The sequence below is a fragment of the Bombus terrestris genome, chromosome 3 (assembly GCF_910591885.1).
Source record: "Bombus terrestris chromosome 3, iyBomTerr1.2, whole genome shotgun sequence".
NCBI lineage: Eukaryota > Metazoa > Arthropoda > Insecta > Hymenoptera > Apidae > Bombus > Bombus terrestris.
The window spans coordinates 18,878,351-18,903,395 of record NC_063271.1 but is presented as its reverse complement, the minus strand read 5'-3'; the positions used below and the strand labels follow the sequence as shown (position 1 = coordinate 18,903,395).

At 32.3% G+C, this 25,045-nt stretch overlaps 2 protein-coding genes and 1 long non-coding RNA gene across 9 annotated transcripts in view; 1 reads left to right on the top strand and 2 right to left on the bottom strand.

Annotated features, from left to right (window-relative positions):
• The window catches only part of LOC100647951 (GTPase-activating protein skywalker), a 44,782-nt gene extending 22,507 nt beyond the window's left edge, over positions 1–22,275 (bottom strand). For 4 of the 5 annotated variants that reach the window (XM_012319171.3, XM_003402801.4, XM_012319175.3 and 1 more), the window contains exon 1: positions 21,753–22,274. The gene's annotated coding sequence lies outside the window, so the exon portion shown is untranslated. Of the gene's footprint in view, positions 1–21,752 lie in introns of all 5 variants that reach the window. The other variant, XM_048404562.1, reaches the window with a different exon arrangement.
• Positions 15,420–18,960, top strand: LOC110120162. The gene is made up of 3 exons (XR_007223502.1): positions 15,420–15,706; positions 15,798–16,985; positions 17,293–18,960. It is a non-coding gene; the product is annotated as an uncharacterized LOC110120162 (long non-coding RNA).
• A 353-nt stretch (positions 22,276–22,628) lies between the features above and the next one.
• LOC100648307 (cell cycle checkpoint control protein RAD9A) lies at positions 22,629–24,908 on the bottom strand. Of its 3 annotated transcripts, none has more exons than XM_048404579.1 (6): positions 24,721–24,908; positions 24,444–24,646; positions 24,218–24,382; positions 23,988–24,144; positions 23,755–23,926; positions 22,629–23,659 (listed from the first exon to the last, which is right to left on the bottom strand). In XM_048404579.1, exons 1-6 carry the CDS (start codon positions 24,752–24,754, stop codon positions 22,993–22,995), a joined length of 1,398 nt encoding a protein of 465 aa, XP_048260536.1. In that variant the 5' UTR covers positions 24,755–24,908; the 3' UTR covers positions 22,629–22,992. The 3 variants fall into 3 exon arrangements, with proteins under 3 accessions (XP_048260536.1, XP_048260535.1, XP_048260537.1); XM_048404578.1 differs by having other exon boundaries at positions 24,706–24,816; XM_048404580.1 differs by lacking the exon at positions 24,721–24,908 and having other exon boundaries at positions 24,461–24,600.
• Positions 24,909–25,045: the final 137 nt, after the last annotated feature.

Here is a 25,045-nt window from a genome sequence, read left to right as displayed (position 1 = left end):
AAGTTATACCGAGTCATAAATAGACGTATGATAATCGTTCGGATGATGGTCTATCGAGCAAGGTAGATAAGAAAGAACTTAACTCACAATAATCAGTCACTGGAACAGTTAGAAGGAATAATCTTTAAATTAACCGACTGGTTTCTAGATAAGTGATAATGTTAAATTCATTATAGTATTCTTTTGTTATACTTATTTACATGCATAAAAAATGCACGAAGTGTCAAAATTTTATCACTCATACAAAATTGACTTTTCTCTTTTAATCGTCATTATTTATAACGTGTCGTATTTTCAATGCACGTTCCAGAAAGATTAATTAATTGGTGTTTATAAAACTAAATATATATCTGGAAACATTAAAGTTTCCAATATTTGAACGACGTAACGTATTTTATGGAAAATGAACATTCCTAATAATCTTTCTGAAATCATTTCCATGAAAAGATCTCATCAGGTCTAAGAATGTTTGAAATATTCACTAAATAGACAAAAGACCGAAATTGGAGTCAATAAATAATACATATGATTGGAATTGAAAGACGTAATTTAAAAATTTCTTGAAAATAGCGGTGTAATTCCTCGGAATCTCCATCTGATTTAAAGCCAAACTGCTTAAGTGCAGCTTCATTTAACGCACTTAGCATTATCATTGTAAAAGAACGTTCCTTAAACGACGTTAAGCGCGAGGCAATGAGGAACTACTACGGAAAGTTAATGATAACCGGTTTCATAGCCAGGTGAAGGTCGAGTCGATCATCAACCTGAGGAACACCAGTTGCCATCAAGTTTTTCGTCAATTCTCTGACGTTTCTACCCCATTGTTCCAAAGTTCGTACGCTTTGTAATTATAATGATAATTTTATTCGACGATAGTAAAAAAAGATCTTGTCTCTCGATATTACGTAGAATTGACGCGATATATACGACGTTTTTCTTGCATTGTTCGCTAAAAAAAGATCGTTATTACCATTTTATAGCTAAGTAACTGATAATGATAAGAGAAGTGGGAGATTAGAATCATACTTCTCAGAAAACAATTTTTCCTTTCTTTAAATGAATTAAACAAAGTTAAACAATTTCTTTAGAACTAGAATGAAGTTTGACAAAATCCAGTTTTTGAGAGATCCTTTTGGCGAAAGAAATAACAATCAGATGTACTGTCTTGCGAGATTCAACGAAGAATTTATTTTCGGACGAAAACAAAGTATCGCGAGATTAATAGGTATGACAAATAAACGAAATACGTGGTTGCACAATAATGGTAAACAGTTCACGGAAGAAACTGCCGGTGGTTAAGCGTGTCTGGCGAGAAATTTCGCTATGAGTGAGAGCCAAATATGCGTACGCGTCTCGCTAATATCATCGTAACCTTGATTCCAACGATCCACCAGAGTTATCATCTTATTCCCCTTCGGGATTCGCTGCATAATTCATGCGCTCGCCAAACGCACGATCTCTCCTTGCCGAGACGTTTAACCAGATATTGCGATTAATTCTTTTTTGTGCAATCTGGAGCACATGGGAATTGGCATTAATTGATTTTACGATTTCTGTTATAGATAATGGAATTGGCCATTTAATTTTACCTATTAGAATTTGTTCTATCTGCTACTGTTTCAGAGTTGTAGCACGGCTCGTGATAAATCACGTAATCTTAACACACGGGAATGGATTTCAACACATCGAAATTCACAAGAACTAATGAACTAATCTGATATACAATACGAAAGTTATACGAAAAATAGTAACGAAAGTAATAATATGCACATAATAGAATATTTAAAGCACCATTCACATAGCATTCAAGGAATATAATTATTACATAAAGTAATAGAGATAATAGAAGTTCTGCAACCAAACAATGCACGATCACTGAAATAAAACACAGGTTAATTAGCGGAAAGTTAATTCCATTATATCTACACGTTATTATTAGGTGAGATAATAAGGTCTCATAATTTTAGCCGATAATATCTAGCAGGCGTCGTTGTGAAGGAATGATCCTCTAATTGTCAGTTTTCTAGAATCTTTGCGGTTGTTGGCTACAACACTTCGTTGAACGGAACGTGTAATTACTTCATTAGCGCTCGATTAACGAATAATTCGTGCTACTCGTGCACTTTTCGCCATAACTTTCCGAAGACCTATCAAAAATAGATGCTACCCCCTCCCCCATCTAATCCAAAGTTAATCCAAAATCTTTTTATATACATATTTTAAAATATACGTGTGACATATTCTTTATATGTTGACATAATAAACAACAAAGCAGAAGAAAATATTGCAAGTGATATGCATAACTGCAAGGCTGGTCTTTAAATGGGTGAAATGGGAGAAAAGATTTTTTCATCTTCAACCACGCATCGCAAATAAAATTGATCGAAGCTGTCGTGATAAAACGCATAAATCATTCTGATTACACCATAAAGTTTAATCTCTATTTAGAGAACAACATTTATTCGTTATCTTGTATTAAAAAACAGAAATGGATGTCTTCAACGTTCAAAGACAAATTACATTGGTTACTTCGTATGAATCACTGTGCTGTATACATATCGCAGTGATGAATTTCCTCTCAGAGAAAGATATCGATTAGCGGACTTGAATCGAACGCGAATCAACAGGAAAGAAACAAAGAAACGAAGAAATATACACCACTATGAGCGATAGCGTACATAATGATTTATCGAGTTACGGTGACAAATGAAAAATCCAAGAACAAAGTGGTGGATAATTGGATCGAGTTTATCGACGCCACGAAAACTGGAGCTCGAAATCTTTCCCTTTAACGCGCTAGGCATGTATTAGAAGACTCGTTCACGATGGCATCAATCCAAATCACATGACACCAGGTGCGCACGTTATTCCCAAGTATTCCTTCCCCTGCCTCACGCGACATCGCGCTATTTTAATGAGATGTATCCGTCTGTTATAAATATTGTAGTTATTTTCACGCTTTCCACATGCCAGTTGCACTTGATAAAAATTTTGTATTACTCTTTTCGATAGAACTAGAATGTAAGAATGGAATGGACTAGAATGGAAGCATCAAGACCTCGATAAAGAACGAAAAAGTTTACGTACTTTCTTGTTATTAATACATACATCTTTCGATTACTATTTCACTTTCAATATTATCATTATTATTATTTTTGTTATTTAGTATATTCTAATCATATTCTTTTGTATCATTATAACATTGATCTAACATTATAATCACCGTATATATGAACATATTTGCTAAAAAAGCTAAATCAATATATTTTCCACCGATACTGTAAGAAAAAAAAACAAAAACAAAAAAAGAATCACATTTTCAACGTGTTCTAAATTTCAGTGTGAAATTTTATGTTCTATATACGTACCTAATCAATCTCATTGATTTGTCAAAGCAAAGTGACATTGACCTAAATGTTTCATATACGCGAGACTCGATTATATATTCCGGTTTTCGGTGTCGATGATCGATTACACAGGCCATTGGTCGGCTGATCCCGTGATAACCGGTCGGTCAGCTGTTTATCTTGTATTTGGTTTTTGGCGTGTAATCTACTAGAATCGCACACGGTCTATTGGATTTTTAATCAATAGCCGTGTGCAAATAGAACTAGCGGATATTTTACATGTTCATGAGCATGCTATAATTACACGATTGTTCGTGTTTAATGAAATGCAGGCGAATTGGCAGCATTGTGCAATAATCCACGGACACTGATGTTAACAGGAAGAGAAGCGTTTGATGTTTCGAACGTGTTCTATTCCGACAATCTGAGTAAGGTTTATTAAGTTTGGAACAAGTGAAACTACAGAGGATAGCTATATAGAAGTAAATTAATGTAATTGGATAGCGTCGTTTAGTAGTTTCTAAATCATGTAGATAATAAAGCAAAATAAAAATCTACAAAGTGGTGTATTCACTATGATATTTAGTAAGTAAAATAAAGCTTTATTCAGCTTACACTTTTTTAGATACGATCAACAAAATTGCATAAGTATCTGTAGCCTAATTATTAACAATTTTGATAGAGTAGATAGTAGCCAAAGCATAAAGTGTGTATTACAGGGAAATAAATAGGTTTTTATTTTAATGTGACAAGGAAAATTATTTTATTGTACTTTATTTGTTAACACTGACGACCGGTGACGTAATACTAGTTAATCATTAATATACAATATACATATTTATTATTATCCATATATATATATTATAAATATGTCTATATTTTAAAGTAACAGGAACAATCTGTGTGTATACATGTTACAAAAAACATGGTACAAGATAATCTCTATCACCTGTTTCTAAAGAGAAAAGTTATTTACAGGAGTAATATTAAAAGTGAAAGTAGTCGAAGAAATAATTGTTTTGATCATGAACGTTAATAAATTTAGACTCTGATTACTTGGCAGTAATTAGAAAACGTATATATCAGTAATTCCTGACATTTGTAGATGGTATGATAGTAATGATAAACAATTCTTTCTTAGAAAAGATCTCGATTGAAATTCCTACCATTTCTTACAAAATTAGTTTCTCAAAGCTGCAATGTAATTATGTATTTAGGAGAGAAAGAGAGAGAGGGAGAAAGAGAGTATGTGTAATAGTTATTTTCTCTTACTTAAACGTCGAAATTGTAAAATATTTTCTACGAAGTATATAATTAATAAACTCGTGTAGTTTATTATGGAATTCGACAACATTATCAGTAAGTTAAGAATACATGCAATGTATTAAATTGAAAAACTAATAGGTAGAAATAACTACAAATAGGTAGAAATGCTGATTTATTGTAATTCATTCTAGATATATACACAAATTATTTCTCTTTACAATTACTTGAATGTATCAATTTTATCATTCTATATATTATACGTATCAATATTTACAACATGTAACAGTTCTTTGTTACATGGAATAATTCTACATTAGCTAAGGAAGAAAAAAGTTAGGAAACTACTTCTTAGAGTAGAGATACGAACTGTACTCAGCTAGTTCTTTCCAGGAGCAGTATATAATCACAAACTAATTAAATTAAAAGGTAAAACATTGCTTTGGCAAGCACTCGAACTTGTTAATATCTAATTTCAGTATTTCAAGTGATCATCGTCATCGCAAGGTGTGCAAGTAATTATAAAGCAAACATCGTGGAAACGTAATTGCAACGTGAAAGTAAATCCGTTCCCATTAGCGATCTATTAGAAAGCGAACGCACGAATTTTTCTTTGTACTTCGGAACAAAGAAATTTCCCGATCGAGAACTACTTGTTTATCCTACCTAATAAATAACGAAAGCAAATAAAATTAAAATAAAAGTAAAAATAGTAGTGGTGTATTAATTTTTTAAAATTTTTTGTAATTCTTTAAAGCTAATAGATGGTATATAATGAAATATTTCATTTAACAAGTCATATAACGAAAAAAAAAGATGTCAAAAATAAAATTTCTTCTTAAGCAAACGTACTGCGATGACATCATGTTAACCGTTTCTTTGCCAACTTTCGCAGATTGCATGTACATTGCATTCACATTATTTGTTTTCATATCCTCTGTTATGTAGCTCCGTATCGATTATATCCAGAAGAAAAAACGATAAAAATTCAAATAATTAAAAAAACAGTGGAAGAAAAAAGTTGAAAGAATTATTTATCAAAAGTGAACGTTTTAAAAATGGAAACTTGGTCGAACTTCTTGCAAAGAAAACGTATTATACAGATTAAACATGGTCACGATATTAATTATACTTTCCTTCTAGTAGAATTACCGGCAAACGAAGCAATCGATTCATAGAGCGTCATTAATATTTATTATTTTCTTCACGAGTGGTTACTAAATCAAGAAATGACTGCTTCATCGTTAAACTCTGAATATTTGAAATTACTATTAAATGTTCATCTAATCTAAATTCAAGTAAAAAATATTATATAATATTTATAAAATGTGCCTAATTAAAAAATTTAATTAAAAGGTTTTATCGACAAAAAAAGATATAATGTACGATACTAAAAAGGTTCATAAAATCGGTAGAAAATTATAAAATCTAAGGAACTATATACATATATGTATAACAAAGAGAAATTACATTTACTATTTATTTATTTTTTCTCGTTTCCTTTTCAGTGAATGAGAAGATGTCAGCGATTTTGTTACGAATTTTCCACTAGAATTTTTCGAATAATTTCTTATGCATGTACTTACTAGTAATTCCAGATACCTCGAGTGGCATTCGATTCACTTGAATATTCAGGAGCTTGGCTCTGTTCGAATATCCAGTTTCCACAGGGAAATTCGCGACATTTAGGTCACCGATTTGGCTCAAAGTTTGCGCATAGTTAATGCACACCGTGTGCAATAATACACCAAAGTCATGTTTTATCACGCTAATACTGTGCTACTTTTTACTCGGAATTTAGTGGTACGTTTTGAAATTTGTGATATACTTGTGATATATAGTAGGAAAATAAATTTGTAATATTATGTAATTGAAATGTAAATTTCGAGGAATATTGAAAATAAAATAAAATTGAGTAAACGAACTAGAAGCAAAATAGTTTTATAAGAAAAAATAATGCGTTACTATCGGTATGAAATTTTTACATTTATAAAAATAATTGTTTTCTTCCATTTTCCATAATATATCCATAATATTCCATTCTGTTATATACCACGAAATATAAGAAACACTATATTTGTACTATATTATATTGTATTTATTTGTATTATATTATATTCGTTTATTGCATTGAAGCTTATGCCTATTACGATCTTTTTTGTGTATGTTATTTTAACTTCCCTATTTATCCAAGTATGTATATTTATATCTTAATTTACTGACCAGGTTAATACATATCTTCTATGTAAGTAACATTACAATCATAAAAGCAAAAATTGATAATTTTTTGCTGGTTGAGACAGAAATGATATAGACATTAAGGGGTTACGGCATTCGAAGAATGGTTATAAAAAGTCAGATATTTTTACTCGATTTTCGCGACGGTGTAATATCAACCTCGTTTTCTTTGGTTAGTGATTATGGGGCGATAAAAATTTCTTGTTGAATAAATGATATATGTATACGATCTTAAATGAATCAGCTGAATCGACAGATGCAAGATCTGAAAAATGTCCAAGTTTGTGCTCGATGAAATTAATTGAAATATTAATTAGAGTAACGAGTCGAAATAAAACGGTGATAAACGAACAAAACAACGACAAAATAAATGCAGAAAATAAGATTAAGATAAATGGGAACAAAGAAGTAGCATTGTGAAAAATAAATGGGTCAGTGATTCGGAATGAATAGTTTTGTGGCGTATTTTTCAATCAATTTTCGATCACTCTCGATACACCAGTTTGCTCGTTTTTACACCGGAGTAACACGTTTGCAACGTTCATTTCTGTCACCGATCGATTCATTATACAATTAAGTTTTATCGCCAAACGCAATGAATTACATCATCAAGCGTAATTACTCATTTTTCTTTTTATATTTTATTTCCCTTTCTTCCTCGTCGACCTATCGCTCTATTCGAGTATTATTTACTTCATCGTATTTACGACATTTACAGGAGCTCGTGCCTGACGTCATCCGTGAATTCATTACAGAATCATTTTTTTTCTGGTAGATAGCGTTTAATAACATTTTTCCGACTTACGTCCGATTACGGTCATCACGTGAATTCTTTATCTGCTCAAACTTCGTTTAATTCTCTACCTCTTGTATGTTCGGAGTAAACGAAGATTAATGAATCTCGATCGATTTCATTGCGTGTCGATGTCAGTTCTTTCGAGCTGTCTAGGTTCACATACTTGCTATAGTAACTATTAGGTCATCCCATAAGTTCGTTCCGTTTTTCAAGCGGTTATATATGTTAAGATCGTTTACATACCTTTCAGTTTCATGAAAAAATGTAATCCCCCTCTCGTTGTACAACTTCTTCCCATTTTTCAAGTTCATTGGTCCCTTATCGCCGTATGTTTATAAATCGACACATGAAATGTATACACAAAAGCCGGCACGAACTTATGAGATGACCTAATATACCAAGAAGAAACAAATGAAAAAAAGACGGTGGATAATTAAATTTGCACAGAAGAATAAGTTTTAAGCTGCTTTAAAAAACAACATCCGTCCATTAGAGAAGACCCGGCAAACACTTTTGATCGGAGACCTCGATATCCGGAATTATATCGGTCGGGGAAACGCGTTAGCGAATCCGATACTATCAAAAGTATGCAGAAGACACTTACTTACTTTTGATAAACCGTATTCCAGTTACAAAATTAAGAGTAAAATTGCAAGGGTTTTATTCTTTATAATCATCGTAGCATAGCATGCAATAGTGTTTTGTTAAATACATTTCACAAACTGGCCATTGGGAACTTATCTGCCCAGTTATCAAGGCAGCCATATTTCTAGGAAATCTCTCTTTCGTGATATGCTTTTTAATCTCAGACCGTGTAAATACCGTGCACGTAAATATAGTTGATCGATGAACGGTGCTGTTACTTTCACGGTGAAGCGATGCGGTGGATCGATCGACCAGGAAGCAACTCGTTAAATGTACCATGCTTTTTTTCTAACTTTTGGTAACAAGCTGTTCATGCATACAAAATCCGATTATTCCGCTACATTAATTTTTCGAGTTAAAGCTTTTGTGTGTTTATGAATGGTTTATTAAGATCGTAAATATTTCCGGAATGCATATCCCTTTTCTTTTCTCTATCTTATTCATATTCGTATTATGTACATATTATATCTATGACAATTAGTTTAGATACAAAATGAAGACACACTTTAATTAAAAATATAGTTGCATATATTTTTCTGACGGCTAAAATATTATAAAATGGATTAGAATTTTTAGATTGTGCAACGGTAAGCAAGGTTCATTGAGGAGAAATCTTTCGCTAAAAAATAACTGTACCTTATTATATAGATGTTTGGCGTACTTGTTTATTCATTTTCTGCGTAACATTCTGCTTGACAAAGCATGAATGAAAAAGTTCGTGCAGGGAAATTTTAGCTCGTGATAAAATGAGATCGAACCTTTCTAAATATCATGTGACGCAATTATGCAAGAATAACTTTCACGTTTTTTTAATAGCCTCTATCTTTGTTCCTTGCTTTTCTTCTTATATACCCTAATATTTTTTTCTAGAATTATTGTATAATATATATAATATATAAAACATTTTATAATATACAATTATAATTAAATATAATTTCGGACATTAGTGTTCAAAATAGCAATTGTTATATAATAATATAACGAAACTTTTAATTTAATAGGTAACATTGATTCAATTCCCCATTATATGTACGTATAGGAATATTTTTAACATATTGTGGAAATACAGAATATTGTACAGAAATAGTTCTTCATATTTTCATACACAGAAATTGTAGTATTGTGCTGGTTACAAAAAGAATCAGGTCAGCACAGGTACGAATAATTTATGCAAATGCCGCGATAGATCCCACTCATTTCATGTTTTTCATTGGATACTTTATATAGACACGATCGACGGCAAATACTGCGTTGTAAAGTGCATTCTAGTTTAGTAGTGACAAAAATAAACGAGAAGTCTTTGCGCATAAAAATAGAGATAATTGTGACGATATTAAATGACGAGTTAAGAGCAAAATATTTCCTTCAATGTAATGATTATTCGCCTTATCAAAACAATTTCTGCTCTCTCTTATCTTTTCCAAGTTTAGTCATCATTTCATTCTTTTTTTAATGCCTTTTTCTTCTTTATATCTCATTGAATGTATTCCTTCTAATTTATTATTTTTTTATATATATGCAATACCTTTGATCTATTAAATTTGAAATTATTAAGTTATATATATATATATACTTAAATTATATTAATCTATTAATTAATCTATTAAGTAAATAATATTATATCTATTAAATCTTATTAGAAACATTAAAATATTGTTTAATTTTTTTATAAAAATATTTAATGTTTATTAATAGTTAAATAAAATTAAGAATAAATATATTTGAAAAATAGCAAATTAGTTAAAAATATTGAAGAACACTTAAATTTTTAAACAAACAAATAGTAAACTGTAATAACTTCCAAGCTCTAATGTCCACGTAATCTTTTACTGAAATAAACGACTTCGTTTGTTTGAAATTAAACGTCTTATTCACTAAAGTCATCCCTTATTCTATGGATATTTTACTTATTTTGAGTAATATTTAAAGTGGTCATAATATAGAAATATAAAAAAATTTTACCAAAGACAATATTTCTCAAAAAGGTCTATATCACTATCACATAATCACCGTTCCGATAATTGTCCTACGCAGAGTTGCACTTCCGGGAATAATTATTTTTTCATAATGGTCATATGCTATACTTCCTGACAGCTAAAGCTTCTACTAGTTTCAAGGCCTTCTTTCACGGAACTAATTGACAGTGCACATTAAATTTAGACCATTTTCTAGAACGAATGCCTCAAAAGAAGAGCCACGTTCCGAAGATCTATGTATAGTTACTTAACTCACAATGTGCTATAGAATAATATCTTCTCATTCCTTATATATACATGTATATATTATTTATATTATTATTATTATATATATATAATATATATATATATATATAATGTCGAATTATCATTAGGTTTACGGGCGTGTAACGAATCTTCATTTGGACTAGCCATCGTTGTTGTACAATAGAGATTATATTTACTGATATAAATATGGTTTTTACAGAATTTGACAAATAACCGTTGGCTAGACACTCGAGATGGTTTTAGGTTCAATAAGGAATCCACGGTCAACTGGATAATTCATTGTTAAACGTGGAATATATTTTGAAGCACAAAACAACGTTCGCTGGGACGCTCGATATATACTGCCCGTAAAGACGATGTGAAACTCTCTAAGGAGATCGCACGAATAAAAGACTGATGTAAACTTTCCTCTTCTTACGATTGCGTTCGTTTGTTGTATATTGGTCGGATATACCAACAAAATTCCAACCGCCATTGCTAGGCAGTCCCGCGTAGCGGCGACATTGTTTCTGCTCGGAGTTTGTTTGTTAATACAACGTGTGTCCCATAATATTGACACTTCTGAGACAAAACCACACATGACTTGATTTGTCCTCGAGCCCGTGTGCCTCTACAATTATATTTTTTTAAGGAGAACTATACAACTACTTCATATCTCTGTTAGGTAAAAACGTACATCCCGTGACAGTGGCTACATTCAGCGACCAGTTGTGTCACCTCGAGCCCAAACCCACTGTCACAAATCTTGGGCAAACATCATCGGATTGAATCATAAACAACTACTTCTAAGTTTTATTATTTAAGTACAGCTATAATAAATGGTCTATATATATATTTAGAACTAATTTATATCTATAGATAACACTCTTCGCCTCGAGTCATATTTACTATATATTCAATCAATTATCAATAAATCTTAATATTTACTAGATCGCTTTTTAAGACAACTATTCATACTATGTACATACTAATTGTTTAGTAACGTAACTGTTTAGTAAAGTAAAATGTATATTTACAATAAATGTCTTCTAATTTTTCTATCTATTTCCAGATCGATTTTAAATTTTACTACCAATATTATGATAGTTGTACCTTATTACAATACTATTGAAATTTCAAAAACTTTTGTATAACACATATTCATAAAAATTGTCTACGATAAATGTTGAAATAGTTCCACGAGTCACAGTACATCCTCTAATTGTAAGTCTAACAGTTTCCTCGAGTTCCATGAACCTCTAAAGGCCACATTTATAATTCGCTTGCATTTTAACGCAAATACTTTAGAGCGCGTGTCATTTTTAAAAATGAACCCGTGTGTACGACCGCGTAGTAACATATCAAACATAGGAATTTCCGGTCCATGCATGACCGCGTTCGCAATCGATGTTAGAACGAATCTGAACGAGGTAAACCACCCTATCCCTGGCACTTGACCAACCATTGGCTCATATGTTTATTAACGCACGATAGAAGAATATAACGCGCATCTAAACGATTTCATAACGCAATTGCAGCGAGGAGAGCGTCGTGCTTTGCATGCCAATCCGTCCTCGAGATTTAACGCTGACATCTTGTTGAGTTCATCCGTTAGATATGGTCAGTTCATTATGTGGCGTACAGGAAGATCCACGCGATCAATAGCGAGTTTGTCTTCCGGGAAAAGTGATACGTAACGTGAAATATGACGGAAATTATTATTAGAATATAAATTTGAAAATTTTCGAATGATTACTCAGAGGTTGGTTATATAGCAATTTAGAGAAATGAGATTTATTATTGCAATTTGTTGCGTTGGAAGTATAGTCTTGGTGATACCGAATAATTGAAATTAATTGTTTCTCTTTTGGAACATACTTTTATACGTTAAGTATAATATTTAACAATTTTGGAAATGTCCGTTTAAATGGTTTAAATGGCAATAAATTTGTTTAATAACTTGTTCGAACTTGCAGGAAACATTTACCCAACAAATTTGTTGATAAACAATTCTCAAGAAGCATAATTATCACCTGTCCGCAATTTTTAAAACGTAACAAGGATACATATTTTTGTCTTGTTTGATAATTTGCAGACAAACATAGAAATTGTTGTACATTTTCCCTTCCACCATTTGGATACTCAACCAGAGGTGTCATTATGGATAACGTACATAACGATTGTTCATTTGTCGCTATGCATTAAAAAGCGTTAACAACGCGAAACGTTTCCCAAGATAAGGTATCAACAAATAAGTCGTCCATTTCGGTGACTACATCGATGACAAAATTATCAAACGTAATACACATTGACTTCAGAATTTTAACAAGCCGATTCCACAAAATCTTTAATAATTTTGAAAAATTATTCATTATATCAGAATGTTAGAAACCAAAAATTCTCATATTTTTGAACATAGCGTCACGACAGTGTCGATTACGTCCGATAATTTTGGAGACATACTGGGGAGCTGACTTAAATTTTTTATTTCTAAAAAAAAAAGGAGGCTTGATGAATCAAATTGTAGAAATTAGAAATCAAATTTCAATCTTTTATTTAGAAAAAAGGTTAATTTCACCAGATAGAATCGAGGTTAACTTTTGATTTGTTATTAAACGTATCAAATGGTTTCTAAAATATATGCAAATTGATGATTAAATATTTTTTAATTCGTTTTTTGTCAAAAATACAGATCATCAAATTGTTTGAAAGATATAAAGGATCGATGGTTGGGAATACAGTTAACACTCGTTGAATTATGACGAAATCATTGCAGAACAAGCGTAACATAGTGACGAGCTTAAAGGACGGTGCTCGTGAAAGCGTTTACGACTTTTAAAACACGCGAAAGTGTGGAATAACGAAACGCGAGTTTTAACACCAGTTCTAAAATAGTCGCCACGCCAGGTCGTAGACTTTAATACTTTCTAGAATGAAAATATTTTTCTATGGTGCGCGAACGATTGTAAATTTTCTCTGTATGAATACTACGAATATCATGCCAGCGAATTGCATCGAACACGATAATAACATACAATCATTTCACTGAATCGCTTTGGGAATTCGTTTACGTCGATCGTTCGATTTAACGTTTCATTTATCAACGAGAATTCATATCGTTGCAGTGATTTGTTATCGATTGATATCGCATTTCTTGACACTATCACGTTCTTGATCCCTTTTCTTTTGTTCTTTTGTGTCAAATTTTATCATCGCCAGGCTGAAGTAATCTGAACGAACGTCCTCATGGCGAAATATATCTAAAAGTTAAATTTACTCTGGGTCGATCGAGATTTTCAACAAAAACTGTACGATAATAAGAAAGAACTAAATATGACGTAAATCGGAGATCAAAGGTCTGTTGTCGTTCGTTTCGTGTGATTTTACACGTATCGATTTCGACGATCCATTCGTCTGATTTTGAACGTACGGAACTGACAATGAACGAGCACGAGACGTCCGATTCGTAGCATAAATCAATAGAAACGTATAGCGAAACATCTGTAGAAACTTTTTATCATTTGATAAGTCGGTGTGCTGCGTTTGCCGTAGAAATATTTCGATGACACATGGTTCATGTGATTTATCGAGATTGACGTTTAAATATTAGATCCGTGCAATACGATTAAAAGCGTTTTGATAGCATCGCCTTTTGTTAGACGGCTTCCATCAGATTGCACGTTATCATGTGTAAATCATATCATAACAGATTTACGATCGATCCGTCCTGGCTTATAGTCTATTATAACAATCGAATACTTAAGGATGAAATAATAACGGTTATGAAAATATATATAAGTCTTTTATTTAAGCGCGTCTGCAAACACAAAGGCACTCTAACGATAAGTCCTGTCCACATGTGAAATTCCGTCACCGTATCTGTTAATTAGTGGTATCAGTCTTTGTTACTTTTTTACTTCTTATTTACACTCATTAAACAAAGCATAACAGTTATTGAATTATTAGTTATTTGCAGACATAAACATAGAAATTATACATTTATAGTTTTCAATCATCTATTACTAAGTTACTAAATGATCCATACCGAAAGTGCCATTTCTTAAACTCGTTACATTGTTATGATTTTTTTAATAATACATACAAAGATCAGAGGAGAAAAACACGATAAGTATCATACGCTTCACTCGTAATCTTCGTACATAATGGAATCTAATCTAGGAATCTAGAAATTAAATTCTACTCGAAGCAAAAAGAATTAAACACAAGAATGTAAACGTATTTATATCGCTAAACGTGTAAATATCAAGATACCCACCACGTGCAATAAAACATACCAGCCATCCATCACACGTGAAAGCCATTCGAACCGCATCGTCTGAAACTTTTAATATCGTGCAAGTCTGTTTCTACGCGTTCATGCGAACTGATCATAAGCTAAGAAACCGTTTTACCATGATCGACGCTCGGTCTAAATTGAACGAGCCGGTTAACAAAGCGAAACAAAAACGAAATTGAAAGATTACAACTATTACCGTGGCAAAAAGTTTAATTACGTAGGCAGAGTCGTAAAAGATGGCAGCCAGGACGGCCAGGAGTGAATTAAATCGTTCGATACGAACAGCGTGGAACGTTGAACGGTTGATTAGCGAGTTAAAAAAGAATTCAACCAGACAAGTGTCACGGAGCCCTAGACGAACCAGAGGATTAGAGTTCGGTTTCGTTTCGTCCCGTCTCGTTCAACCTATACACAAAAGTCCCTGAAACGAGAACTGCCTACTTCCGAGTAATAAAGCCCAATGCCGTAATCATCGTGATTTAACGACATCGACCTAAGTGCCGCGGAGCGTCGGTCGTGCGAATCGTTTTCCCGTCGTGTTTCTTTCTGAATACGAGCGATACATGTACAGAAAATAAACAAGCATTATACGGGCTAGTCCGCAAGAACGCAACCGTTCACGTTGCAACCTTATCATTTTCCATACTGTGTTGCACAGTATTTTGTCTCTATATGTATAGATGCACATATACGTGCGAATAAGAAGAAACGTTTAGAAACGTAATTCGGGGATTAGTCTTACTGCGTCGGTGGGAAGTAAAAGGCACTGTGTGTACGACTGCATAAAACTTTATACAAGTGATTCATTATGGTTTTCCAAGAGATGCCTTTTTGATATTAGGTTCAATGTAGCGTTGTGAGAAAATTTATAAATAGGTTGTCGTTCCGTTAACTGGTGGTTCGTTTGTACAGATTATTGCTATTTTTCGAATTAATATTTCACGATATACAGAATGCTTGCTGTAACTGGGTCAAACTTTTGTTTTCAGATGTTACGAGATAGAAAAAAATTGTATTAAGTAGCATTAAATTGTTTCAAATATTCGATACACTAACTGGTGAACGTATCCGCTCCGGAAATGGAGGCGTTTTGAAGATTACTCCTACTTCTTTAAATCGAACTATATATTCTTTGATGCAAACTACTTGCGACGTATACAAATGAAAACGTATTGAAACTGAAGCAAGTAACAGACGTTTTGCACTGATAATCAGAAACTATTATATGCAGCAACATACGGTAACTCGGTTACGTTGATTTGTAATTAACTTATCTTTAACGATGATATGGATTACTCATAATATATGTACACAAGATATAAAAATTATTTAAAAGCTTAACGAGCAGTAAATTCGCGTTGTCAGCACAACCGAGTCGTCACGTACGCTAGCGTATAGAAATTTCAATCAACCACGTGTCCATTTCATAAACTGCTAAAACTTCAAAGAGTCAGAAATATTTTACACTACTCGTCAGAGAATAACTATGTTGACGAATTACCATGTAATATACGCTATAACGTACGAAAGTCTAATTATTTACACGTGTTGTTGTTACCATGTTAATCAAATACCACAATGCGAGCTATTGAAACATGGAAAGATAATGAGAAACGTTTAAAGATACGATAAGTAATAGACTTGCTACCCTGACGCACAGCAACTATTGTATACGCTAATGTAGAAGAACTCGGTCATTCATACTCAGGGATCGTTATCATGCTAGCGCGTCAGTGCTTCACAATACGATCCGATGAGGCGTGTGCAGACAAAGAGGAACGTTTAAAAACACGACAAAATGCACTGTATCGTGTTCACCGATAGAATTATTCATGCTGGGTTGTTACGTTGAAACGAACGTTTCTTCTAATTGCTATAAATTATTCGACGTAACGAAGCTTCGTGATTTCAACGGTGATCTTTGGTGCTTTAATAATACATCGATAAAATAAATAATTCAGCTGGATTCTCATCGCAGAAGACGAAGAAATAAAATTGAGAAACGTTTCGAGGAAGTTGAAAGGCATAAAATCCCGTTTCCGCTGAAATTATACTTCTTTCGTGTATTGTTCCACTTCCTGGCGAATTACCATGTCGTTTATTAACAAACTTGGCCATCGTAGTTTAAGGATTCTTGGTAGATTCTCGAGGGCAGAATAAAAACATATGTTGCGATGGTGAGTTATGAAAATAGATAGAAATACATGTAACTTCGAAAGCTTTATATTCAGATAGATATTTAACTTTTCAGTTAAAATTCTGAAAATCTTTTTAGATATCACTTTTCAATAAAATATAAGCATTCATATTTCACACATTGTCCTATTTTCGGAAATTGAAGAGTACCTCATTTTTAAAACGTATCACATATTATCATTTCAAAGATATTGTGCTGTTTAATCAATTTTAGATTAATAAGCGTCAATAAACATTTCCTTCGAAAATAATGTTCGTAATTAAAATGGAGTATTTAACGATTTTAAGAACTCGAAGAAGATGATCGTCGATACCGTGATAAATAATTCAACAACCGCGCAGGATTTCCATCGAAGAAATTTAGAATCATTTCGACGAAGCTAAGGACCGTAAAGTTTTACAGAAATCATAATTCCTTTCCACGTTTACGCGAAAAAGTAATAAACCATTTATTGGTGAAACTTTCGAGTGATTGCGTTTTATTACGAGTTAACGCGGCATTGTGTGTTTAACTACTTCGTCTAAACAATCTTTCGTATTTCAGAAAATAACTAAGTGTATCGTAACGAGAACTTTTGTTGAAAAAACAGATCTTAAGAAATTTTGAAAGTTAAAATGTGTATATCCAATTCCAATTCCAATTTTACTGAAGAGCTTCAGGATTTTTAATTATATAGCACTTCCGTCTAAATTATCTATTCTTGAAAATTATATTAAATTGATTACTCGTAAATGATATTATTGTAACATACTACAACTCTGAAGCAGCAGAATAAAATGATTTCACCGGAAGAAGATGAAAATTTTAAAGAATACAGTATAACAAGCCAATCTGAGAAAAACAAAAATCATCATTCTATGTAAATAGCATAGTGCTTGCCAATAAATTTCTCTTCTGAGTATAATATTCGAGACTATAAATTATCACGGTCTCCATTAGGAAAACGAGAAGTCATTCTGAAGAAATTCGGAAACGGTAAATCCTGCGATCACTGAGGCATCTTCTAGAAAGCCGATTATCTTGGGAATAACTGAGAATATTTCATTTACTCATTCTCACATGTCAATTGTTCTTATCTCAAATGAGTAACCAATTAAAGATTTCGAAAGATACACCTCCAGTAAAAAAAAAAACGAATTTATTTATCAAATGGCTCATATTAAGACAATGATTAAGAATAACGAAATTGCGTTTGATGTTTTATTTTTGAGAAAATCCGCTTCCGAAACTTGTATACACATATTTGACTAATTTCCGACTGAACGAATATATCTTTCTTATAACCTTTTAATAAAGCATTTGTATTCCCTTATTCTTGCACATAAAATATGCTGTACAGTTGTCTAGAAAGAAAGCCTGAAATATTCTGTATATGTATTTCTTGGCAAAGATCGAAACTGCACGTAAATAATGAAATATTCATTAAACCAAGAAACTGTTCTTCCACGGCCAGTTATATCACTAATTATTACACACAGCGTTACGTATTTAATTAATTTAACGCGAGGATAACGCGCATCTCATTAACGCTCACGGCATCGAAAGTTATGCACGACGTTGCACTTCTCTCTGATAAGTTGCACGCTCATTCTGAATTTCATAACTCGCGTAAGCTCGGGCACGGATTAATCGCGGCTCGACATTCGCGGAACCCGCCACGATCCATGGATTACTTATCGCGATCGCTCGATCAGTACGAAACATGTACAGTACATGAGTAGAAACATGTTCCGAACGATTTCGAACTGTTTCAAGGTGATATCATATTTGCCCTATATTCGATTTTCTGGGTTAACAGGTACTCATAGGATCGTTACCAATTCGTCGTATCTTGGCACGATTGTCGTGAATTAAGTGTATCAGCAAATGATGTCGAAATAGTGTTTCCTTTTTAACCCATTAACATTAGAACTATCAAACTGGTCGAAATGACTGGTATTAGGTTTCTTGTTTTCGCAATTACTAAAAACATGCAAGTATTTTTGATAATATCGATGTTTACTGTAACATGTGAGTAATAATATAATCTATTAATCCAGTAATAATAGTATCGTAATTGATCACAGTCGTTGGAAGCTGTTTGTATAAAGATAATTTTGCAATAATTTGTTTTACTACTCTTAATCACCTGGCATTATGAAGCGTATATGTGCAAGTTAAATTTCATTTAAATTGGTATTTATCACAATCATTTTTGTTTGCTTATCGTTTAATGTTATTATATCACTGCTATCGTTATTGTGCCTTTATTACATATTTACTTCTTGATTATATATACCGAGAGTTAAATCACACGCGGTTTTTGACAAAACTTTATGATATACTGCCGTGAAGTTTAGCAATAAATTAACTGTCGCTTTTATCTTAGCGCAGTGAATCTCACTTAAAATAGAAAAATAAATAAATAATAAAAGTAATTTTTATAATTATATTTAAAAGTACTACATAACTACTAGAAACACTACTAAATAATACAAAATAGAAATTGAAATGAGGATATGAGTATGGCTTTACTAATGGATATTACCCAAAAATTGTCTATGAATTCGCCTAGAAAATTATTTAATTCTAGAATAATAAAAATTTTAGGAAATTTTTACAATTTAAGTAAAAGTTGATTTGTTAATGCTTACAGTTTGAGATCTGAATATAAATAACAAGTCAGAACGATTTATTTGAAAATCGCATTTAAGATTCACCAATACTTGTTGGAAGGAGTGATTTTATGACTAATATCCGTATGTAGCAATATCAGGTTAACATATTGATGAGAAATGCATGTCTGTTAATTCATCATATTTTCTCCATAACTTTCCATACGTAAATTTATATTTTATAAACATATATTAATAATAGTATACAGATCTAATGATAAAGAAAAAAGTGACTTTGTAATATTCAAGATCAATGATTACAGTAATAACTATTTAGTTTCGCCATTGTGTTTTCGCGCCTCGATCAGAGAACTTTTACGTAAGTTTGTATGTTTTCTTATATCTTCGATAGCTATAGAAATAATTGAATGTATATACATATCTATATCGTACAATATTTATAACCATTCGCATAAATGATGATTGCATTATATTAACACGTGTAAACATTATATACCGAGTAAAACGAATATAATTTTCAGAGTTAATATGTAACTGCAGAATTTGAATGATGCGAATCGCCAATACAAACATATGAATGCATACGATGGAGAGCATTAACGTTTCATCTACGACACATGTAAACGATCAATGACGAGAATTCATAGTCTTTTTCAATTTTTCTGCTACTATTAACGTACATTTTATTTTTATACACTTTTCTCAAATTCTAGTTAGATTTACATACTTCTTATTACTAACGGGTATTGATATTTAGAAATTAACTGAGGTTTCTCAGACAAGAAAACATTAAAATATTAATCTTCTGTTGGCAGTAAATAATTAGAGATCACTTTAGAAGTAGGTTTTACCCATCTATGCGTGTATATAGTTCGAGGGTGACTCGCACGAAGTTTGTCGCAAACAAAATGCTCGCATTGATCACTAATATTCACGTGCGAATACATTTGCCTGCTAGTAACGAAATTGCACGTCAAATTTTTCGATAAATTTGTTTCGCCTATCTTTAACCATTACCTTTTTATGTTTTTGTTAACAGTATTTATTAACGGTTTTGTTAACAGTACCACGTACTTCATAAAATATTTATACCATACATTACAATCGAATATAAACACATTAAAAAGAACTACATATAAGTTGAAAAAATATTTACGTCCGTTTAACGACTCAATTAAATTCTTAAGTGGGCAATATTAAAAGAAATCACGAGCAACGCTCGACGGAACAGTTTCTAACTTGCACGTTTAAGAATTTTGCTATCTGAAAATAGACTAATTGACTTATGTAATTCGGTAAACTCGGTCCCTCGGTTTTCAAGTGGGAACGGAACTGTACGATTTCCACGACAAAACTGTGCACGCATTACGCGAAAGGATCTTTGATCTCGCCGGTTACACATCCGTGACAACGTGTTATATACACCCTTATCGCCAGGCGCATTTGTCTCGAGGGACCCTTTCATAAGGGGACGGATGCAGCCAGCCGAACGATTAGCGAGCAGCATCCGGCGCCGATCTAAAAGCCCCCTTTTCTGTGTATATGTAAGCATCGAAGAGCCGGATTACAGCCGCGGAGATTTCAGCGGCAAACATACCGATTCTCGAGTGGCCAGAAATGGGAGGATCCCACTCGACGATGATTGACGTTTATTATACGTTCGTAAATCATTCTGGCAAATGTCCACAAATGCGTGCAACAAAAAACAAAATCTCCTCTAGTTCCAGGATCTCGAAAGAATCATAGATATTTCGAAAAGAAGCTCCGGTCAAAGAAAATTGGCGCAGGGCGGAGCCTAGAGTTTTCGTGCTCGGAAAAGCGCAGGCGATATCGCTTCCTTCGGGTTACCGGCCCTCTGATCAATATTAATACGTGACACCGGCGAGAGGGTGAACTGGTAAGACACACACATACACACTACAGTGTATCAAGCGAAGCATGAATTGAAAAAAAGGAGCGGAAAGAGGGGGAGGACGGAAGAAAAATTATCACGCGTTCAATCACATTTGAAATGGTACATAAGATAGATGAACAACGATAGGGCACACAAGCAGTGAGTAAAGGAAAGAAAAGTAAAGTAGACCAGAGTGGGTACGAGCGAAGAGATAGGCTGTTGATAAGTGTGTATTTACCGCCAATCTAGGAACGTCCACAGCCTCGTCGGTGCAGCCCACCTCAATGGTTAAAACGCGATAGTATAGGCCCTTGTTTCTTGCCCTAACACGCAGCATGCAACACTTTTGTGTTCTCGTAGACTGGTCCACGGCACGTCATCGATAGAATCGTTCGCAGAAAATCACGATGACTACTGTCAACGATTCAGAAGGGCGCGGAGATCAGGGTTGAGGCACTCTATTCACTCACGTACACGCACTTTTCTTGTCGATTGTAATGCTTTAGCGATTCTCTGTACGTACACGAAGTCACAGTTGTATAATTGCCACTGTCGTTAGTATTAACGTATATCGGCGTGTAAAGATTTACTTGTTTCTTAATATTACGCGTACTCGTTACAGTGAATGAAGATTCGAAATTGTTAGCATACAAGTATCGGTACAAGCGGAATCGCTACAGAACAATTCGACCTCATACGTACGATCATGATACGTCCGCGTATTGCATTCTTTCAAGACCAACTGCCGGATCGCGATTTTTAGTTCTCTAACTGTTTTAGTGGTGCCCTCCTAAAGCAAGCATAGTCCATGAGTATGCAGTATATAGAAAGTCATCCCAACTTGTGTTTCTAGTAACATTTCCACGTAGCGGCAAAACAATAACAGATTATACTGCCTTTATGTCAAACGTGTTCTAATTTCTAATAAATATTAGACGAACAATTTGTTACACTAACTTTAAGCATGACATTAATGTTGATATCTGCACATGGGTTATATTTAAACTATTAATGAAAAAATATTTTTTAAATATTAATATCAATATCCATCGTGATAGATACCCATTATCAGTAGTATCATCGTTTTAGTAAAAAGTATTTAAAGCAGAATACAATAATTTTGTAGCCATTGGTTTATTTGATACAGATTAAAACCGCTTAAGAGGGCATGGTAAAAAAGTATATTTATACTTTGTTTACAGACAATATGAAGTTTAAAGAAGAAAGACTTTATCTATTTAACTATGTAATATAAACAATAGTTTCATTTTAATAATTTAAAATTCATATTTTATAATTAATGTACAATTCATTTATCAAATACACACATTATATATGTAACAACATATAGAAACATCCTCGTTAATTGAAACAAAATTAGTGACTAATAAATTGATATAATAGAAACTTATAGATTTCTGTTATCTTAATCACATAACCGAGGCACGAATGGTGAAAAATATTGTGAAAAATTATTTTTAATCATTACTAGCTTCATCTGAATCTTCAGCTAAGATTACATTGTATCCTGGCAATGTTCTTGGATCGAATGTCTTTTGAAAGCATTTTTGAAAAATGAAACGAGCCTTTTTATTTGGAGGAGATGGTGAATTTGGTACTTTGTCTTCAAATGCATCAGACTGATCACTATCCGAATTTTGTTCTTTGTCAGTTTCATTGTTACTAGATTTTCTTTTCGTTATTGTAGAAAATATAAAATTCGCTAATTTCTTTTCACTTGTAGATGTTTTATTAATGTTTGTAACTATGTCACAGCTAGATGAGGAATTCTTTTTCATTTTATCTTCAATATCCTGTTCTATTGGAAGGTTACTTACTCTATTTAGATTTTGATTATTTTTGGTTGATGTATCAACTTGCCCCTTCGGTTCCTCCACAAAAGATGGATGTGGTGTTTTAACATTACCTAATTTGTTATTGGATTTAACTGACTTATCTTGAATTTTACTATCAGATTTATTATTTTTCCTACAAATTCGTTTATTTGTTGCTCTTCTTTTTATGGATTTTTCTTGTGGTTTATTAATTAATGTTGTTTCTGCTTGACTATCTGTATCAGAACTTAATGTTGACAACACTAAGTTCACTTCAAAGGATTGATTTTTTAATGCAAATATAACTGGTCTAAAAAATATTAATAAATATCATATTCATTTGTATAAATTCATTTTACCTATGTCTAATATAAAGGAATTAAAATTTATATTACTAGTTTTTACCTTCCTGCTCCTTCAGAGTATATACTAATGGGTGTAATTGCAATTTCTGCAAAATTTAAGATGGACCTAAATTCTTTCATACAAAAGGTAATTATTGTTTCACTACCAATATCATATCGATCAAATTCTCCCTTTCCAAGTGCAAGTTGTGTACGTATTGTATTTGATAAACCTGCCAGAATTTTTTCATTTTATATTACAATAAACTACTTTTGTTATCTCTTAGATTTTACCTGACACATCATCAACATAATTTCTTAATAAAAGCTTTTGTGCTGAAACTTCAAGTGTTATTTCAATTAAATGTTGATGAAAATTTTGCATTGCATCGCCTAATACTCGTGGTTGAGATGAAAGTTTGATTGATGCAGAATCCTTATTATATACAGTCTGAAAAATATAATAAAAGAAGATAATAAAAAATGAAAATGTAAATAATTTTTTATAGATATATGATACATACTTGTAATATTTCACAATCTAAAATGGGCAATAAATGAGTCTTAGTAATACTGTTTTTATACTTTAAAATAAACAAAATTTCAGATGCATCTGGCTCTAATTTAATATGGCATGTTTCTACCTGTTTGTCTATTAAATGTGGAGCCTTAAATACAGTCATTGCACTCTGCAAAATAGAAATGTTACTATTTGTAATATTACATGGAAATATAATAATATTTTATTACCCTCATTGATATTTTACATTTCAATGCATCATTTTCTTGTAAGTCACCATAAGCATAATATGAAAAATAACTTTGTAGGAATGTAAAATCAGCATATGCTGAATTTGCCATATTAACAGTACGAAATGATAAAGTATTTTCATGTGGTTCTATGTACATTTCATCTCCAATTTTTGATAATGCATGTATAGCCTTCGCTAAAACTATAATACTTTATTATATATAAATGATATTTTTTAATACATAATAAAACATAACCTACATGAAATCGACATACTTTTTACATTTGCTCCTGCTATAACACACTTCATGTTAAATTTCTTCCATTAAACTATTTCTTATAAATAAAATATTAAATAATTATTCGAAAAAAGTAACCGAAGGAATCCATAATATTATATTTTAATCAAAATCATCAAACAACTGGATTTGGTTAACCGGTTATGACAGAAATGTATGTTCGTATATCTGAAATACAAATTATTGATATACATAAATAATAATCATTTTATAAAAATAATCTACATTATAAGCAAATATAAACTTTGAGTAAGAATATATAACTCATATTTGGCGCATTGTAAAAAATAGTGGCAATTAAT